The sequence below is a fragment of the Microtus pennsylvanicus genome, chromosome 2 (assembly GCF_037038515.1).
Source record: "Microtus pennsylvanicus isolate mMicPen1 chromosome 2, mMicPen1.hap1, whole genome shotgun sequence".
Classification (NCBI taxonomy): Eukaryota; Metazoa; Chordata; class Mammalia; order Rodentia; family Cricetidae; genus Microtus; species Microtus pennsylvanicus.
In genome coordinates, this window is record NC_134580.1 from 131549931 (window position 1) to 131571239 (window position 21309).

A 21309-nucleotide genomic window follows, 5' to 3' on the forward strand; every position below is an offset into this window, starting at 1 on the left:
ATAATGTAGGCTTATCACAGATGGGTGCAAGCACACAAAGATAAACTGGGCGCTTGTCCAAGAGTTGGCGGCTTTGTGAATTCACACATCCAGTAGCAATGCCCCCTCTTTAGCCCTGGTGGTGGGTTAGGGGAGAAGCCGAATCTTGAAAACACCTAAGCTTATGCTTCTGTATGACTTGGCGATGGCAGACTTTATTTCTTATGCTGTTTCATATATTTATTATTTTAAAGCAATCTTTCTTTTCTAAGAATTATGTATATGTTTGTGTATTTATGTCTATGTGAGAGCAGAGTGAACATAGATTTATTATGGCAAAGTGCGGAGGATCTCCTGAGTGGGAGGGGCTACAAAGGATTACCTTCCATTCTGAGTTTTCCACAAACATATATCAAATGGCATTACACTGACGGCTGTGGAGAGAACAGAACACACAGATCCCTGATGAAGTTGAGAGATACTCAAGGATTTGGTATTGGCCTTAATGGCCAAGTGTTGTTAATCATATGATCTTAGGATTCCTGCCTTTGCCAATTGCTCATTTTATTCAGTGATTTACTGTGTGCCAAGCCTAAATCTAAAAACTTTGCATGCAACACCGTACAGTACTCTGAGTTGCCTACTTTTTTTTCTTTTGATATTTTTGAGACAGGGTTTCACTGTGTAGCTCTGGCAATCCAGGAACTTGCTTTGTAGACCAGGCTGACCTTGAACTCAGAGAGCTCCGCCTGCCTGGGGATTGAAGGCTCGTGTGGGGGACGCAGCTAAGTTACCTACTTTTATTATGCACATGCACATTTTATGTATGAGGCAATAGGCCCAAAGCATGTGACTTAAGGTACATGAAGTTACAATTAGTTAAGTGCTAAGTATGGGATCTATTTCTTTTTCCTCCCTCCCTCCCTCCCTTCCTTTTTTTGAGACAGGGTTTCTCTGTATAACAGTTGTAGCTGTCCTTGGGTCACTTTGTAGACCAGGCTGGCCTCAAACTCAGAGAGATCTGATGGCCTCTGCCTTCCAAGTGCTGAGGTTAAAGATGTGTGCTACCACTGCCCAGTGATCTATTTCTTATTTATTTATATTGAGGGTCTCATGTAACCCAGGCTGGCCTTGAATTTACCATGTAGCAAAGGATGCCTCCTGACCTTCCTGCCTCTGTTTCCCAAGTGTTGGGATTGTAGGTATGAATCTTCATGCCCTGCTTGAACTTGGGATTTGAATATAGATAGTTTTAACTAACTGGCCACAGTGGTGCACACTTAGAGTCCTAGTATTCGGGAGGCTGAAGTAGGATGGTTGCTGGAAGTTTGAGGACAGCCAGTGCTACAAAATAAGACTTGCCTTGAAAAGTAAAAGAGGGCTGGAGCTTTAGCTCTCTGATGATTGGACATAGAAAATAACATTAACTGTAATAGGTATTCTGGCTTCTGAAACGTACCCGTGGCATGACTACTTTTATTATTATTTAAAAATATTTTATTTTTTATCAGTATATATGTGTGCTTGAGTAGGTTTGTTCACGTGAGTTTAGTATTCTAGAAGGATGTTGGATCTCCTGGAACTAGAGTTACAGGTGGTTGTGAGCCCCTTGATTGTGGGTTCTGGGAACCAAACTCCAGTCTTCTGCAAGAGCAGGGAGTGCACTTTACACTGAACGCTGAGCCATCTTTTTTTTTTTTTTTTCAGATTTAGGTCTGGTACTTTTCTTGTAGCTCAGGCTGGTTCAAACTCACAGTAATCCTCCTGCCCTCGTGAGTGCTGGGATTAGATATACATCTGACTCATTTTTGTGTGTGTTTGGACTTTGTTTGAACCCAGAATTGAATCATGCTAGACTGGACTCTTGTCAGTGAGCTATGCCTCCAGCCCCTAGGTATGGCTTTGAGCCCATGCTTAGTCTTGTACCTGGAACAGAGAGCAAAGTCCCTGCAATTAGTTATCATGGGAAGACATTTACTTTGTACAAAGTTCATGTAAAAACCCCTGTGGCAAAACAGGGAATTTCATAGGGGGCATGTCAGAAGTTTCACAAAGATGACATGTTGTTCAGATACTGCCAGTTGAGGTGGTTTCAGTGGTGATTGGACATGCCTATCCATCCAGTCTTTGGGAGCTGCCATTCCAGTGGAAGGAGCAGACCACAGAAGACAGAATGCATGGACTGGTTTCAGTTGGGATCAACTGATGCTTTTTTCATGGTAGGTTAGCATTTACTGGAGGAAGCCCTCAAAGATGAAGTGCCATTGTCATCACATCAACATGTTTCCCTCCCTCTGCTGGTGTTTACCTTGGTCGTCTGTAGGGTTTCTCCAGTATAAAGTTTCCTAGTTTCTTCACAGCTTGAAAAGAACTTTCTTACAGAGAAACCCTGTCTCAAAAAACCAAAAAAAAAAAGAACTTACTTTCTTTGGCCCACATTTAAAGAGTGGAAAGTTTTGGTCCATCCCATTATCTATCCATCCAAGAAAGGGGGGGCGGACAGAACATGCATGGCTATGGTGCATTTGTGGAGGTTAGAAGCTAATTATTTAGTCATTTCTTTTCCTCCACTTTTATGTCACTTTAAACTATCTTTCTACTTCAGCTGGAATTATAGGCACGTGCCACTGTGCCCAGCCTCCTTTTATTTCGTTCTGTCAGTATGACTGAGGTTTTTATTATATATCTTATGTTGTAATCCAGCAGTACTTTGTTTTCTTGTTCACATTGTTTCCCGGCAGCTTTCAGTTGGCTTCTGTATCCTTTTGATGTAGTTCATCATTTTTTGTGTCTGTTTTGTGTGTGTTTCAGAGTTTCTTTTTTTCAAAGTATAGCTCAGTGGTTAAGTTCACTGACTGCTCTTCTAGAGGACCCACGTTCAATTCCCAGCACCCACATGACAGCTCACAACTGTTTCTAATTCCAGTTCCAGGGAACCTAAGATCTATGGCAAAACACTGGTGCACATAAAATAAAAATAAATAAACCTTATTTATTTATTTTTAAGAAGTTTCTCTTTTCTGGCCCTGAAAGTTATGATAAGCTCATCTTGGATATTTTCTGCCCCAGTCTCAGAATTATCCATTTCTTCAAGTCAGACAGGAAGATCCAATTTGTTTGTTTATTTTTGAGGCAGGCTCTCACTGTACAGCCTCCCTGCTATCCTGGAACTGGGTCTGTAGACCAGTCTGGCCTTGAACTCTACCTTCCCAGTGCTGGGATTACAGATCTGCCTCACACTTGGCTTTTTTTGTGAGTTCTGGGGATCAGAACTTAGGCCATTGTTTGCATGGGAAGCAGTTTACTATCTGAGCTGTCTGCTAGCCTGATAAACTGTTTTTGATATTAAATTTTATATCATTTTCTAGATGGAAGACATTGAATAAGTAAGAAAGTAAAAGTAATTTTTCTTGTTAATTTTTAAATTTTGTATCATTTTCTAGATGGAAGGCATTGAATAAGTAAGAGAGTAAAAGTAATTTTTCTTGTTAATTTGAATTAGGGCCTTCCTCTTTAGCCTGTGCTTGCCTTGAACTCATGCTGCTCCTTCCACTCAGCCACTTGAGTGTTGGGATTGCAATTGTGATCCTCCACATCTGTTCAAATAGACTGTTTATATTTTTATTTTGTATGCACTACTCTCCATTTGTCGTTTGATAGTTTCGTGAAACCCAGGCTAGCCTTGAATAGGCTTGGTAGCAGAGGATGGCCTTAAACTCCCAATCTCTTGTCTTCACCTCCCAAATCTTAGAGTTGCCAGCATGTGCCACTATTCTTGGCTCTTGTGTTTGCATGGAGGTAGGAGAACAACTTGCAGGAAGCAGTTCTCTCTTTCTACTGTATAGGTATGTGAGAACTGAAGGTTTTTCCTCCCTTGAGCAATCTTGCTGTTCCATACGTTATAAATGGAGACTGCTCTTTAGTTCCGAATAATCAAACAGTAACTATATTAATTGTAACACTGCTTGGCCTATTAGCTCAGGCTTCTTATTAACTAACTTTTACATCTTAAATTAACCCATTTCTGGGCTGGAGAGGTGGCTCAGTGGTTAAGAGCATTGCCTGCTCTTCTAAAGGTCCTGAGTTCAATTCCCAGCAACCACATGGTGGCTCACAACCATCTGTAATGAGGTCTGGTGCCCTCTTCTGGCCTGCAGACATACACAGACAGAATATTGTATACATAATAAATCAATAAATATTAAAAAAAAAAATTAACCCATTTCTATTAATCTGTGTATCTGTAGCCTACCAGTTAGGTTCGGTATTCTTCTCTTTCGGCAGCTACATGATGTCTCCCTGACTCTACCTATTCTCTCTCTCTATCTCTGTTCAGATTTCCCGCCTGGCTTTACTTTGCTAAGACATTGGCCAAAATAGCTTTACTGAGCAACCAATAAAAGCAGCACATATATAGAAGGACCTCCCACATCAACGAGTGGTTCTTTTTATGTTATTTTAAAAGTCGTATTGAGCTAGGTATCCCTCTGTAATGACAGTGTTTACGAGGCCAAAGGAGGGTTACGAATTCAAGGGTAGCCTGGGCTATATATAGTAAGGCTGTTAGATAGGGGAATTATTTAGAAAGGACTTTATCAGAGTACACACATCTTAAGCTGAGGCTGGATGACCTTTTACATACAGACATGTACCACGCTTGGGATGATATTGGATCCCTCAGAAGACTGCTTGCCGCCTCACTGAGTTGCATAGCTCCTCCATCCCCAGAAGGAAGCTTTTTTTGTAGCCCTCCTTTTCAAGTGAGTCCTGGAGGCATCAGCAGCTTATTAAGTCTGTGTGTGTGTGTGTGTGTGTGTGTGTGTGTGCGCGCGCGCGCCTGTGTTCAGAATCTTGATTGTAGGAGTTGAGAACATGGAGGGTCTGACATAACCGGGGTCACAAGGCAGTTATGACAGAGGAAGAAGGGCCAGGAAATTGAAGGGTATTTTTAAGGAAGTGAGACAAGAAGATGAGATGGTTTCAGGATATGAGAGTGAGAGCTGGAGGAGGCAGGACATCAGCAGTATGTTAGAGAGTATAGAAAGAGAACTAAGCAGGCGTGGTGGGAGAAGGGGCTGGCAGGGGAGGTTTAAATAGAAGAGGTATTCAGATCCCTGGTAGGAGTAGGAAAATGATACTGTTTGGTCTCTTTTTGTTTTGTTTTGTTTTTCTTTTTTAAGACAGGATTTCTCTGTGTAGCCCTGGCTGTCCTGGAACTCACTGTGTAGTCCAGGATGGCCTCAAACTTAAGAGATCTATCTGCCTGCCTGCTTCTGCCTCCTGAGTGCTGGGATGAAAGGCATGTGCCACCATTGTCTGGCTCTCTGCTAACTCAGTGCTAACTCAGGCCTGTGCCTGGTACTAATGGGAGGATCTCAGGGCTTGCTATACTATACTGAGCATTGCTGATGAGTGGATAGAGTGGAAAGGTGGATTCAGGATCAAGACCCTACCTGAATTGAAGCTATCAGGTGTTGATTAGCAGAGCTGGGAAAGGAGTAAGGAAGGCTGTCCCCAAAACCAGTAGAGTTTTCCCAAAGCTGGCCCTTTCTTTTTGCCAAATAGTCTTCCATCCCCATCCTCTCTCCAGCAAAGGTTGCTGATGGCTTGGGTGTTGCTTTTGTGCATAGAAATGCCTGGCTTCTGCTGTGTGTTCTGAGCCAGGAATAGAGGCATGCTTGGATTTCTGAAGCACAAGGAGTTGTTATATGTTTGCAGAAAGACTATTTATGTAAAGAACAGTCTGTAAGCAGCCAGTATACCCAAACCCAGGACAAAAAAAAATGAGGCAAATTCTGGGGTAGTCTTGATAGACTACTAGGTAGCTATGAGGAGAGGCCCTCTGTGTTTGTCACTACTGGATAGTTGCGAGGACAGACTGGCTATGTATGTGTTACTACTCAGTTATATACATGTGAGTTCATAACATGAGTATCCTCGATGGGTTCAGCTGTTGCAGGAGTTACATGCTGATCTTGGTTACTCCTGCTAGTCACTGAGTTTTCTTTTCCTCAGATGTAAAATGGATGTAGTGATGGTAATAATTGCTAAGTCCTCATGGGACTGTGGTAAAGTCATGTGAGATTTCTTACATAAGGGTCCTTTGTGAACTCTGTAGCAAGCCATGCACATGAGTGTTTTTGTTTTTGCTTTTGTGTTTTAGAGGTCTCACTATATAGTGTTGGCTGGCCCAGGACTCAGTCTGATGACCAGGCTGGCCTCGAACTCTGCCTCCCAAGTGCTGGGATTAAAGGCATTCACCACCATGTCCTGTTGTATTTTTAGTATTATTATTATTAAATTAAAAACATTGTTCTTTAAACCTAGCAATTGGGAGGCAGAGGGAAATGGATCTCTCTGAGATTGAGGCCAGCCTGGCCACAAAGAGTTTCAGGACAGTCAGGACTGTTACACAGAGAAGCCCTGTCTCAAAAAATAAAGTCAACAATAACAACAACAAAACTAGTTTGTGTGTTTGGAGAGAACAACTTGCAGGTGTCATTTTTCTCCTACTACTATGTGGGTCCCAGGAATGTAACTCAGGTGTCATGCTTAGTGGGAAGACCATTCTCTGTCTGCTAAGTCATAGTCATCTTGAGGGCAATTGTTTGTTTTTGAGATAGAGTTTCACTTGCTCTGTAGTCCAGGCTAGCCTCAAAATCTGGGCAATCTTTTTGTCTCAGACTCTCCAGTGCTAGGATTGTAAGTATGAGTCACTACACCCAGTTTACACATATGTTATTCATAGTTCATGATTTCTGTTTACTCCAGGAATTATAAACTAGTGACTGTTGTCAGTTGGAGTCGGTCCCAATGTTTTTGTTTTTTATCTTTGCAGCACCGGGAATGGTGCCCAAGGGATTGCACGGGCTAATGCATGCTCAACTGGGCCACATCCCTGGAGTAGGCTTTCCAAAAGAAATCCCCACCCCACACCACCTTTAGGTCCTTCCTTCACTTGCTGCTTTTTTTGCGTTTGAAGTTCATGGGTGTGGGCGGGACCAGACCCCCATCCAGCATTGCCAGTTGCTGTTCTGTGAGCAAACCTGAGCATCAAGCCAGCCTTCCTTGGGATTGGGAACGTACAGTAAGAACAGGTCAGCATTGTATTTCTGAACTAGACCTGGCTGCTTCTGCCTGGCTGGAGATGCCTGTGGAGTCAGCCTTTCCCAGTACTTGGCAGGGGCTTTGGGTGTCGTCCTCCCTCCCCCCACCAGCCCTCTCCTTTCCTTGGTGAGTTTGTCTGGTAGCTTTCAGAAGTATTTCTCAAACTGGAAACCCCAGGTCTGGAGCCTCCGACTTACAGTCTCTACTTTTAGAAAACCTCAGAGTCCTGCAAATGCTACCTTGTTAGTTCTTAATTGTATTCTAACAAGTCTTCTTAGAATTTAGTGGTTTGAGGTTTGAAACAAAGTTAAACATTTATTTTCCTCCAAGTTTCTGTGGGTCAGAATTCAGCTAACTGGGAGGTTTTGGTTCAGCCTTGCAGTTGAAAGTGGCTTATTCATAGAGTCGGGACTGTGGTGTGGTTCTTCAGGTTACACCTTGATTCCCCACCATATAGGCCTTTCCATAGGAATTTATACTGTTTTCCACAATGTAGTACCTGGTTGTTCTTGCCCTTCCCCAATGGGAACCCAAGAAAGACTATATAGGCAAAAACAACAGTACTGTGTGTACTAAAATACATTATAATTTGCTGGGTGTGGTGGCACATGCCTGTAATCTCAGCCCTCAGGGAGCAGAGGCAGGAGGCCAGCCAGATCAGTTCTCTGCCAGTTAGGGCTACACAACAAGACCCCTCCAAATACCCCCCCCCCCCAAATCCCAAGAAAATAAGTTGATTATTTAAGTTTTAGGGATTGACTCAGGTTTTTGGGCTTGGCAGTAAGTGCCTTTACTGACTGAGCCATATCATCAGCCCCAGGTTACTTTTTTTTTTTGGTTTTTCGAGACAGGGTTTCTCTGTGGTTTTGGAGCCTGTCCTGGAACTAGCTCTTGTAGACTAGGCTGGTCTTGAACTCACAGAGATCCGCCTGCCTCTGCCTCCCGAGTGCTGGGATTAAAGGCGTGCGCCACCACCACCCGGCTTCCAGGTTACTTTTTGACCATTTTAAATTTGTAGTTCTATAATATTCATTTATTTTATGGTGAAGATGTTTAAAATTAGGCGGTGTAAGGCACCTAAATGGTGAGATGAAAATTATCTCAACTATAAATCAACATACAGCAAACATGCAGGACCTATTATTTACTTTATAATGTGTGGGTGTTTTAACTGTATGTATATTTGTACACCATGCCACTTGTGTGCCTGGGGCCCACAGAGACCATCAGATCCCTTGGAGCTGGAGTTACAGATGGTTGTGAGCTGCTGAGTGAGTGCTGGAATTGAACCATTGTCCTCTGGAAAAGCACCAACAGGAACTTCTGTGTGACCCAGCTTTGAAAGTCCCACACCATTCCTTTTGCCATATTCAAGCAGTGGATAATGAGACCCCACATTTTGAAGGCAGGGGTGTCCACCTTTTGTCATAGGTTCTGTTTTCCTCTGGTGTGAGAGCTTAGGTAGTGAAAACGTTGCGTGTTCAGACGACTCCTGTGCTTTTGGTGTCCATTTACGGTCTTGATGATTCATCTCTAGTCTGTTCTGAATACTGGTTCAAGGTCAGATTAAAAGAATTTGTGGGCACCCTGGCTTCCAGGCAGGCTGTTCTGTTCTGCCTGACATTGAGTTCAGTTACCTTTCTGCCTCTGGAGCATCAGGAAACAGGATCTCTCAAAGTCCATGTGCATGTATTTTAATATCAGAGGATGTCTTATTATGCTTTCTTTGGAGAAAGCTTATATTCCCTCTCTCACACTCACACATATAGGAGACAGAGAGAGGAATAGTTGTACAGGTAGGGAGACAATTTAAGGACCATTGGGAAGGAAAGCCAACTTTGTATGAAGAGGGTTTGGGGACTGGCAATCCTGCTGAGAAAGGTAGCTGAGTTGTTAGATTAATTTTTTTGCTTTGGTCCTAAGTAGAGGAATTAAGCTATAAACGATTGTGGAATCGTACTAAGCTTGACTCCTGCTACCCAAAGATTACGTATGTTTTAGAAGGGCTAATGCCTGCAGCTGTTTTCACCTTTGTAGTGTTCTTTAAGATGAGTCTGTTCTGCCGTGCATGTTCAACAAGTTTTGGGTTTCATAGAACGGAGCTTCTTCATGCTTTAAAAATTACAATGAAAGTATTGGTTAAAAGCAAAGTTTTGCCTATCTTAAGCTCACAGACGTTTTGAAGTCATTGCAGTGGCTGTTGGGAAGAGGTCACACGTGAAGGTTGATTGCAGACAGTTGCTTTAGTTGTTCTTGATGATATGGCTTCTTGAACTTTTTATATGTTTTCTTATTGATACTTATTGAGCTCTGCATTTTTCTCTGCTCCCTTCCCTGCCTCTCTCTTCCCCCCCCTTCAACCCTCCCCCAAGGTCCCCATGCTCCCAATTTAGTCAGGAGATCTTGTCTTTTTCTACTTTCTACTTCCCATGTATAATAGATTTATGTAAGTCTCTCTTAGTGTCCGCATTGTTGTCTAAGTTCTCTGGGATTGTGGTTTGTAGGCTGGCTTTCTTTGCTTTATGTTTAAAAACCACCTATGAGTGAGTACATGTGATAATTGTCTTTCTGTGTCTGGGTTACCTCACTCAAAATAATGTTTTCTAGCTCCATCCATTTTCCTGCAAAATTCAAGCTGTCGTTATTTTTTCTGCTGTGTAGTACTCCATTGTGTAAATGTACCACATTTTTCTTATCCATTCTTCGATTGAGAGACATTTAGGTTGTTTCCAGGTTCTGGCTATGACAAACAAAGCTGCTATGAACATAGTTGAGCACATGTCCTTGTGGCACGATTGAGCATCCTTTGGATATATACCCAACAGTGGTATTACTGGGTCTTGAGGAAGGTTGTTTCCTAATTTTCTGAGAAATCGCCACACTGACATCCAAAGGGGTTGTACTAGCTTTTATTCCCACCAGCAATGCAGAAGTGTGAGGTTACAAAGGCAGTTCAGTGACTCATAGTTACATTTTGAAGCTGGACATTCCATCTTCCTTTTCCTGTCTGTGAATGGAACACTCACAACTCACCTGCTAATTCCTAGCCCTTCTAGCCTCCTTGCAGCTGTCCAATTGTTGAGGCTAAGCCTGATAAATTATTTGGTGAAAGCAGTTATTATCATTAATCTGGAGTTCATCCTGATATCTGAAGCTTAGTCAGCTACTGAGTCTAGTTTGCCTTGAGGGTGGGGGGGTGTGCGTGGGTATGGGTGTGTGTCAAAGCACGCATGTGTATGTTCTGTACACATGCCTGTAGTTGACTGACAACATCAAAGGCACTTAATAAAGCCCTGTGATTGATGAAACTAAGCTGTGCCCAAGGCAGGTAGCAACTGTGATCTTCTAAGTTCTACTGGATCAGTCTCTTAATATTAAGTCCTACTGGGTCGATGTTTAAAATGGTCACTACTGCTTCCTGTTTTCTTGACACACAGATAGGTCCCCTCACCGAGGAGTGCATCTTGTCACTTATTTTTAATTTTTATTTTAAAAATATTTATTTATTTGATATTTTGTTTTTCAAGACAAGGTTTCTTTGTGTGTCCCTGGCTGTCCTGGAACTCACTCTGTAAACCAGCCTGCCCTTGAACTCAGAGATCCACCTGCCTCTGTCTCCCTGCTGGAATTAAAGGTGTGCATCACTACTTCCTGGCTTTATTTTATTTTTTATGGGTATGTGTGCACCTGAATGTGTTTTAAGCCAATGGAGGAGTCTGCAAGGTCAGAAGAGGTGCATTGGATCCCCTGGAACTGCAGTTCTAAGTTTCTACGTGCTCTTACCTAGCGGGACAGTTTTTCTAGCACCTGTTCTGTCACAGAAGACAGAAGCACTTTCAGGAAAGTGTCCCTTGACTACTGTTGAGTTTCCTGGAGAGTTGCCTGTCGGTCTGCAAACAGTTGGAATACCCCAGCACAATACACTTTTCTTGTAATTCCAACACTTGAAAGGTAGACTGCAAGTTCAAGGCAGCCTGGCAATAGTATAAAACAACAGAAACATTTTCTCTATGAATTTGAGGCCAGCTTGGATCATTCCAGACCAGTTTAGTCTGCATAGTGATCTCTGTTTCAAAAAACAAAAATTTTACTTATGGTTGGAGAGACGGCTCAGTAGTCAAGAGACTGGCTGCTCTTCTGCAGGACCTGGGTTCAATCCTAGCATCGATATGGCAGCTAACAACTATAATTCCAGTTCAGGGCATCTAGTACTAGTACTCTTTTCTGACATTCATGGGTACCAAGTGCATATGGTGCACACAGACAGATATGTGTGGGCAAAACCCCCGTACACATAAAATAAAAAGAAATAAATTTATTTAATTACTTAGAAATTATGTATATTTGCATGTGTCTGTGTGGATTTGTGCACATGTGAATGAGTACAGGTACTCTCAGAGTTCCGAAGGTTTTGGAGCCTTTAGAGCTGGAGTTTCTGGTAATGATGAGCCACCCAGTGTTGGTGCCAGGAACCAAAGTTGGGTCTTCTGCAAGAGCAGTATGAGCTTTTAACTGCTAAACCAGGTCTCCAGGGCCAGCAGAGTCTCATATAGCCCAGGCTGGTTTCCAGTTTGCTATGTGCGTGGTTGAAGGAGACCTTGAATATTCTTATCTATCTCTAGGATACTGGATTATAGACTCATGCTATCACATCCAGCTTTGTTTTGTTTAGAGATAGTATTTTCCTTTAAAACACTTTATTAAATTATTTATGAAAAAAAATATATTGCCAGGTGGTGGTGGTGCACACCTTTAATCCCACCACTTGGGAGGCACAGGCAGGTGGATCTCTGTGAGTTAAAGGCCAACCTGGCCTACAAGAGCTAGTGCCAGGGATAGGCACCATAACTACACAGTGAGAACTGGGCAGTAGTGGTGCATGCCTTTAATCCCAGCACTTGGGAGGCAGGGGCAGGAGTATCTTTGTGAGTTCGAGGCCAACCTGGTCTACAAGAGCTAGTTCCAGGACAAGCACCAAAGCTACAGAGAAACCCTGTCTCAAAATTAAAAAAAAAAAGATAAAAACAAACAGAAAAATAATTTATGTTTGTGTGTACATGTACACAGTGGTATACATGTGGAGGTCAGAGAACAACTTGCTGGAGTTGGCTCTCCTTCCATCATGTAGGTCTCAGGGATTGAATTCAGGGCATCAGGCTTCTTGGTGGCAGGCACCTTTACCTGCTGAGCCATCTCTCCAGACCAAGTCTTGCTTTGTATTTTATGCTGGCCTTGAACTTGCAGTGGTCCTCCTGCTCTAATTCTTCAGTGCTTGGATTACACGTGTATGCTACGGTACTAGCTTCTTTGGGTTGGGGTGGAGGTTGGGAGGCAGGCAGTATTTGGCTACATAGCTCCAGGCTGGGCTACAATCTTCTGCCTCATGAGTGCTTAGGATTACAGGAGAGTGCCACTATGATACTCAGCTTCTTTGAGTGTTTAAGCCCCAGAAAGATTGAACACAGGGAAACAGACACAAAACAGAAAGGATTGAAGTTGTGAGACTCAAGGAGGCTGTCCTTAGGGTCCCGATTTGAGGGTCTATCACTGGAGCCTCTACAGCCAGGAAGCCATTATTGGCATTGCCACCCACACTACTGCCCTCTAACACTGAAGTAGCAACTGGTGGCCAGATATTTGCTATTGAAAAGCAGCGGCAGCCACATCCAGGAACTCCTTAGTGTTCTGGGATCAAAGGCCAAGCTATTGAGTCGGGAGCTACATTTTAACAAACTCTCCAATGATTTACTTGTGTGTGGTTGGTCTGCTCACACAACTCTGGGTCATCTTGATTGCTTATTGGAAGGGAATGAAAGACTATTGTTTGTTTTCCCAACTCAATCAGGAAGGGTGGAATGGGGACTGAAAGAGCACATAGACTGAGTGAGCTACACTTCTTCATCCTCCAGATATGATTTACATATTCACCTTTTTTAAAATCTGTTTTTCTTTTTTCTCTTTTATTTTTTTGTTTTTGATTCATATTCACCTTCTTTAAAAGCAAGTAATAGCATGTGTGATGGCACATGCCTTGGATCCCAGCACACCGGAGGCGTGGGTAGGTAGATCTCTGTGAGTTCAGGTCCAAGTCAGGGCTACTATGTAGTCCTGTTTCAGAAAAACAAATGAACAAAAACCATACAAGTAATAGAGCCTGTGAGATGATTCAGCCGCTCAAGGTACTTACCATCAAGTTTGACATCCTGAGTTCTGTTCATGGGATCCAAACACTGGAAGAACTGATTTCCAAAAGTTGTCCTTTGACATGCCCTGTGTGCTGTGGCATACATGAATATATACAATTAATACAATGTAATAACAAATTCAACACTTCATATAGCAGTACATCACGGGAGCTTTCTGCATCAGGGTCTGCAGAGTCATTTTATTCTTTTCAGTATCTGCACAGAACTTCCATTATACGGCTTTAAAATCTCAGGAACAGCTTGACATGCTGGTACTCACATAATCCTTGCATTTGGAAAGTAGAGGCAGGAGGATCAGGAGGTGATTTTTAGTGTTTGAAACTAATGTGGGCCATATGAGACCCTGTCTCAGAAAACCAACCAAAACAAGCAAACAAAACTAAACAAAAACCTAACCTGATGAGGCTGTGTTATAGTCTATGAGCACATCCTAATAGAACTAGGAGTTCACGTTTGCTTCTTGCCTCCTTATGCGCAGGCCCTGTGTATATGTCATCTCTTTTAACTGGTACTATAACCAACTTTACATGAGTGAACTCAGGCTCTGAAAGGTTAATAGTCGTCCATCAACTAAGAAAGCGCCCTGTTGAGATATTTTTAAAGGTCTGAGTGTGTGTCCTTAATCAGCATGCACATGGAGGTCAGAGGGGAACATTTGGAGTTTCTTCTTCTAGTGTGGGTTCTGGGGGTGGAACTCATCACCCTGTGTGGCAAGTGCTTTTACCATCTTGTTTGCTTCAGATTAAGACTTTTATTATTTATTGTTTGTTTATTTCTGAGATGGGTCTTCAGTCCAGGTTTCATGGGACTTCCTGGGACTCATGCCACTTCCTCCTCCTCCCACTGTGAGGAACTGTAATTGCAGGTGTGCCTCAGCCTTGCCCCATGAGACTTGAATCCAAGTCTGCTATCTTCTATAATTTATTTGACACAGCATCTCAAAGTGTTAGGAGTGTTGTTTTTGTTTTTGTTTTGTGTCTTTTTGAGACAGGGGTCTTCAAGAAGCCCTGGCCTCAGATTTGCAGCAATCCCTTTACCTTAGCCCCCGAGTGCTGATGCTACAGGCTAGTACTCATGCCTGACTTCAAAATGGTGAGACTTTGGTGCTGGAGAGATGGCTCAGCAGTTAAGAGAGCTCTTGCTGCTTTTCTAGAGAACCTGTGCTTGATTCCTTAGCACCTGTGTGGTGGCTTAGACCCATCTGTAACTCCAGTTCCAGAGAATCCCACTTCCTTTTGACCTTCATGGGCTCCACCAGGCACCCAAGTGATACACAAACATACATACAGGCAAAAATCTGTACAAGTAAATAAATCTTTAAAAGCAAATATCAAAATTCAAAAAGAACAGCAAAATGGGCAGCCTTAAATACTTTGTCTTATGCTCTGTGAAAAGAGACTTGGTTGTTTTGGTAAGCATTTGGGTAATTTCTCTTTTTTCTCACTCAGGTATCCAGCTCACATTGAAGACATTGACTACGAAGAAGGGAAAGTTCTCATCCATTTCAAGCGCTGGAACCATCGTTACGATGAGTGGTTTTGCTGGGACAGTCCTTACCTCCGCCCTTTAGAGAAGATCCAGCTGAGGAAAGAGGGCTTGCACGAGGAGGATGGCTCTTCTGTGAGTAGCGAATTTGTGGAGTTCTGTAGTGTAGACTGCTGAGCCTCAGGCAGTGTGTGTGTCTGGTCTTTGCTCTCTAGTGGGCAAGTCAGAACCCACTGGTGAGCAATCCTTGGCTTGTGATGGTAACCATGTGCAGTCTAGTTTTTTCTTGTTTGATGCAGTTGATGTCATAGAAGCTCACTTATATTGGGTTCCATCCATATGAATAAGGTTTTATGTCTCTTTCAGAGAGCGCTGTTTTCCTAGTGTCTGAAGTACTATCGGGTTCATAGTAAGTCTTCAGGAAATATTTCTATAATAAACCAGGTACTCCTAGTACTTAGGAGGCCAGGGTTCATGGATTGCTGTGTGTTTGAGGCCAGCATGGGCTACAAAGTAAGACCTGGTTTTAAACACCCCCATACCTCCTCTGCCAGGAATGATGATATATGCTTCTGATCCCAACCCTGAGAATGTGGAGGCAGAGGGGTATCAAGAGGTCAAGGACTCTGTCCAAAGAACCGAACCAAACCAAACCAAACCAAACCAGTGGCACTCATAACTCAGAGGCAGGACACTTCTACAGCTCGAGGCCATCCTGGTTTACATGGCAGGCTCCAGACCAACCAGAACTACATAATGAGACCCATCTTAAAACCAACAATAAATAAAACTAGCCCTCAACCAGACTGTGATATAATGAATGGATGATTGAAATCTAGAATATTGTATACTAGATAAAGTAGCCATGAAGACCCTTTGCTGTGCTAATCTCCAGTTATTTAAGTAGCCATTTTATATTTGGATCCTGAGCTTATTATACAGTCTTTTATTAGCCCTAGAGAACTTGGATTTGATTGGACTGTTTTGGCTTTTCTAAATTTCCTTACTGCTCCTGGAGCTTTGACTGCCTTCAGAATGACGCACAAACCTTTACTTTTGTTTAAAACAGACATTGAGACATTTGTGGTAGCCCTTGCTTTGGGATCTGACTCAGCCTGGATTCTGGTTTCCATTTTAACCTCACTGAGGAACTTGAACTCTGGCTGGCCTTTTCGTTTTGCTTTTTTTCTCCTTTGAAATTAGGGGAAATATTGAAATTGTTCAATATTGTTCCATTTGATCATTATGAATGCAAACTGTGTGCTGAGAGAACAGCACAAAATATGAAAGTTGCATGAGCGCCTCCCTTGGGCCTGGCAGTAGTGTGGGTAGCATGAGATGCTGTAAATGCTGCTTCCTTGAAGAGGAGTAGCCTCATTCCTTCCAGCTCCTAAACTAGGTATGTTCTCTGTTAGCACTGGTCTCTCAGATTCCCTTTCATTGTGAAAACCAGATAGGGGAAGATTATCTCAGTGCTGTCCTGTACTTGCCCAGTCCTCCCTGACTTAGACGCTCTTATGCTTCAGCCTTTTTATATAATTTGTTTGTTTGTGTGTTTACTTAGTTATTTATTTAGCTTGTTGTTTGAGACAGGGTCTCACTTGTGGTCCTACCTATCCTGGAACTCACTGTGTAGACCAGGCTGGCCATGAACTCACAGAGATCTGTCTGCTTCTGCTTTCCAACTGCTGGAATTAAAGGTGCGTGTAACAATGCCCAGCTATTATATTTTTTAACATTTACTTATTTCATTTTACGTGTATGGGGTTTGTATGCATGTATGTATTTGATGCTTTTGGAGGTCAGAAGAAGGCATCAGGTCTCTTGGAACTATAGTTTTTTTGTTTTTTGTTTTTCTTCCTTTTGATTTTTTTGAGACAGAATTTCTCTGTGTAGCTTTGGAGCCTGTCCTGGAACTAGCTCTTGTAGTCCAGGCTGGCCTCAAACTCACAGAGATCTGCCTGCCTCTGCCTCCTGAGTGCTGGGATTAAAGGCGTGCGCCACCATCGCCTGGCTCGGAACTATAGTTACAAAGATGGTTGTGAACCACTGTGTGGGTACTGGGAACCAAACTCAGATCCTCTGCAATAGAAGCAAATACTCTTTTTTTTTTTTTTTTTTTGAACAGGGTTTTGCTGTGTAGCTGTCTGTCCTAGAACTCACTCTGTAGACCAGGCTGGCTTGAACTCACAGAGATCTACCTGCTTCTGCCTCTAAAGTGTTTGGATTAAAGGTGTGCCACCAGTGCCTGGCTGAAGCAAGTGCTCTTAACCCCTGAGTCGTCTCTCCAGCTTCCACCTTCTCGTATTTGGCTCTCTGTGCTCACCGTCATGTATCTCATAGCCCATTCCAGGCCACTCTTGTTTATGTGTGTGTGTATACACTCATATATATATTCTCATATGAGTGTTATATGTACTATGTGTGTGCTTTGTGCCTGAAGAGGCTAAAAGAGTTAAGACAGTTTTGAGCTTCTGTTCTCTCTCTCTTTTTTTTTTTTTGTTTATTTTCTTAGTTTTGAGCTTCTGTATGGATGCTCAGATCCAAATCTCAGTCCGTTGCCAGAGCAGTAAGTGCTCATAACTGCTGAGCCATTTATCCAGCCCCAATTGCTATTATTTTTTAATTAAAAATGATATTTGTTTGTGCATGTATGATACACGTGCAGAAAAACTTTCAGGAGTTGATTCTTTCCACATGTGGGTTCTGGGAATTGAATTTAGATTGTTGGGTTTGGGGGTAAGTGCCTTGACCTGCTGAGTCATCTTGACTAGCCCATTTTTTCATAATTTGTTGCTATTTTATTTATTTATTAATTTTTTTGTTTTTTTAATATTTTTTATATTTATTTATTTATTATGTATACAATATTCTGTCTGTGTGTATGCCTGCAGGCCTGAAGAGGGCACCAGACCTCGTTACAGATGGTTGTGAGCCACCATGTGGTTGCTGGGAATTGAACTCAGGACCTTTGGAAGAGCAGGCAATGCTCTTAACCTCTGAGCCATCTCTCCAGCCCTAATTATTAATTTTTTAATGATTTATTTAACTTTATTTTATGTGCGTTGGTATAAAGGTGTCAGATCCCCTGGAACTGGATTTACAGAGAATTGTGAGCAGCCATTTGGGTGCTGGTAATTGAACCCAGGTCCTCTACATAACCATTGAGCCATCTTTCCAGTCCTTCCTTGTTGCTATTTTATTAAATTTATTTATTTATTTGTTTATTGGTTGACTGATTGTGTGTGTGCACTTATGCCACAGTATAGGTTTTAGGTGTCAGAGGACGACTTGCAGGAGTGGTCTCTTGTTCTAGCATGTGTGTTCCAAGGATAGAACTCAGGCTATCAGGCCTGGTAGCACTTGCCTAGTCCATTGAGCCATCTTGCCAGTCCTTTGTTTTTGAGAATTAATCTTTCTGTGTGGCCAAGGCTGACTTCACAGTCCTGATCCTTCTGCCTTAGTGTTCCCAATGTCAAGATTGCTGGCTCTCATCACCATACCAGCCCTCCCTTACCACTCACACGCATCCAACTGCTTTTATGGATCGGGCTATACTGTACATCTGTAGAATTTAGTTGGTAACTGGATATTTACTTTTTTTTTTTTATAGGAATTTCAAATAAACGAGCAAGTGCTTGCTTGCTGGTCTGACTGTCGATTTTATCCAGCCAAAGTCACTGCTGTGAACAAGGATGGTAAGGTGTTGCAGTTGCAGTTTTTTTCACTTCTGCTGTAGGGGAATTTTACAATATGAGTATTTGATAGTGTGTTAGTATTTATTGCCTAGGAATAATTTTTTTATGTTAATCTGCCTGTCAGTAGGGCGAGATTATAAATGGAAAGAAAGCTAGATATGAAGGATAGATTTGCCCTAGGTTCAATCTCCAGCATCAGAAATAAAAGAAAGGGAGGGGATTAATTCTTTGTTACTAAATTCCAGTTATTATTTCGTCAACCAATCACATTGGACTCTGATGAGAAGTCTGTGGGTCCATTCTGTCTAGAACTTCTTGATATTTTGGTGAAATAAACACCATTGTTTATTTTATTTATTAGTTAAAAGCTTGCATATTAAATGGACACCAACAAACATTTGAAAATATGCTTTGTGGATGCAAGGTGATTTAGAGTGCTGGGATATAGAACCTTGAGTGTCGTGGTTACTTTGCCAGAGTTTTGCACTTGTGGGAATCCAGGGCAAGGACTTTGATCTAAAAACTTGCATTTTTTTGAGTGCAAGGAAGTGGTATGTGGAATAGTTCTCATGATCGGAAGCGACTTTGGGTCCATGTGGTGTCTCTTCCTTAGCATAGTCCAGCAGGGTGTCTGTTCTGTGGCCCTGATCTCTGGAGTGAATGTTTCTAGCAATCAGGGCCCTTCCGTATCAGGTCAAGAGACCGAAGATGTAGCTCACTAAGAGAGCCCTGATCTAGCATGCATGGGACCCTGGACCAATCCAAAGCACTGAAAGGAATAAAAAATTAAAACAGAACAGAAAACCAACAACAGTCCACATTAGATTTTTTTGTTGTTGCTGTTTTTGAGACAGAATCTCACTATGAAGCTTCGGCTGGCTTGGATCACTATTTAGACCACCTTGGCCTAGAATTAGAGATCCCTGTTTACTTCTACCTCCTGTGCTGGGATTAAAGTCATGTACACCATGCCTGGCCCACACTGGATTTTCATTCCATGAAATTATTTAGCTGTTTATTCAGTACTCTGCCAAGTGTTGGATGATTAAGTTTTGTCTGAAGGAGGTTGACATTGTCTAAAGAAACCTCCAAAGTGAGGCTCCATCTTCTGAGCTATTTAAGTAGTTATTGATTTTTCCAGTTCACATAAAGTCCATTTGGATAATTCCATCTTTCCCTGGGTTATGTTTTTTATTTATAAGCCCATGTTCAAAATAACATCTCTGATTAGTGGTTTTCATAAATATTAACAGACAGCTTGTTTGGAGAGAAGCTCACATATTAAACCACTGCAAGTCCTCTTAGAAACAGACATAGTTGGTCAAGATGTATTCTGCCTCTCCAGATTCTTGTTTTCAAGATTTTCTTTCTTTCTTTACTATCTTTTGTAATCATGCATTCTTTAGGTTCATAAATGGCTGAAAAAACTATACAGTGATTAGTGCTGGTCAAGAAATGTTCTCCCCACCAGTAAGATAGCTGCTCTGGAGACTCCCTTGGGGAACATCAGTCCTTCAGCTGGGATGAAAATTTGGGGGTGTTCTACGAGTCACTCCTTAAGATAACAGCAACAGTTAGCAGGAGCGTCTTTAATTCCCAAGATGGCCGAGTCCATGGGGATAGAATTGGAATAGAGTGACTCGGATCAGATACACAACCAGGGAAGGGCAGATGGAGGAAGGGAATTTTAGGAGCTTTGTGGTGGTGATTGGGGGGGGGGTGATCTCTTAGAAGAGTAGAGGGTGGTTTCATAGAGGTCACAGAAGTCTTAGTACTGACAGTTTATGTCTAGTGTTTACAGAGCCCTGAACTTGGCATATGACAGCAAGCAAAAGACCTAGTAAGGCAGAACAAAGGGGCTGGAGGACAGTGCAGTTGCATGGTGGTGCAGACGATCCTAGTAAGGATAAGAAGGATGTTGGTGTGTGGTATGGCTGTGAAAACTTTTTGTAGTAATTATTTAAGGAATAAACATTATTGACTACATTATTGGCTATAACTAATTAGTTTTAGAAGGCTCTTAAACGGGGCAACTACAGTTGGGCATGGTGGCATGTGCCTGTAATTCAACATAGACTAGAGGATCCCAAGTTTGCAGTTAGCTTTGGGCTACATACTGAGTTAGAGGCCAGCCTGGGCTATACAGTAAGACTCAACACAGCACAACCAATTAAATCAAACAATATTAACAAGATAAATGGGGTAACTAAAGCATTGCAAATTTAAAAAGTCCTTTCTGTTGTTTCCTTATGAGTTCATATTATAGGAAGGAGAGTCGTCAGACCATGGGCTCCTGAAATGGTCATGGCCACTTTGGTGGATTGGTTTTGTAGCTCTGAATTAATTCCACCTGTTTCATTTACTCAGTTGCAGGACATGTTGACTGAGTGCAGATTTCTGCCAAGGCCTGTTTATGTTGTACTGCCAGTCTTGCTGGTTCTTGAGGCTCACTGGAAGAGGGCAAGAGGATATAGAGTAGAGTAAATTCTGAAGTTATCAAAGCATGCTGGGAAAGCTAGCCTTGTGGGTGCTCAGATCTGTGCCTAGTTAGGAAGTAAAGACACTGATTTCTTTTCTGTGAGCTGTGCCCCCCAGTCCACTGATTCTTAGGTGCTGTTTCTAGACTTAGCCTTTATTCTTGGGTCTGGCAGAATAAGTAGGTGATTCCTTCTTCATGCTGCTTCATTCTAGGCCATGTGGGCTTATTTGTCTTGTTTTGTTTTGAGAGCAGGTCTGGTTCTGGAACCTGTAGTACTTATTTCTCCAGCCTCAGCCTCCCAAATGCCGAGATTACAGGCATGTGTCATCTTGCCCCACATCTTCTTTCCTTCTCC

The 21309-nt window shown here is 42.3% G+C and overlaps 1 protein-coding gene across 2 annotated transcripts in view; it reads left to right on the forward strand.

Moving 5' to 3' along the window:
- Positions 1-21309, forward strand: part of Phf20 (PHD finger protein 20) — a 115829-nt gene that overhangs the window by 36997 nt on the left and 57523 nt on the right. For both annotated transcript variants that reach the window (XM_075962734.1, XM_075962735.1), the window contains exons 3-4: positions 14741-14912; positions 18391-18475. In XM_075962734.1, coding sequence (XP_075818849.1) covers positions 14741-14912; positions 18391-18475 — 257 coding nt within the window. The remainder of the gene's footprint in view (positions 1-14740; positions 14913-18390; positions 18476-21309) is intronic.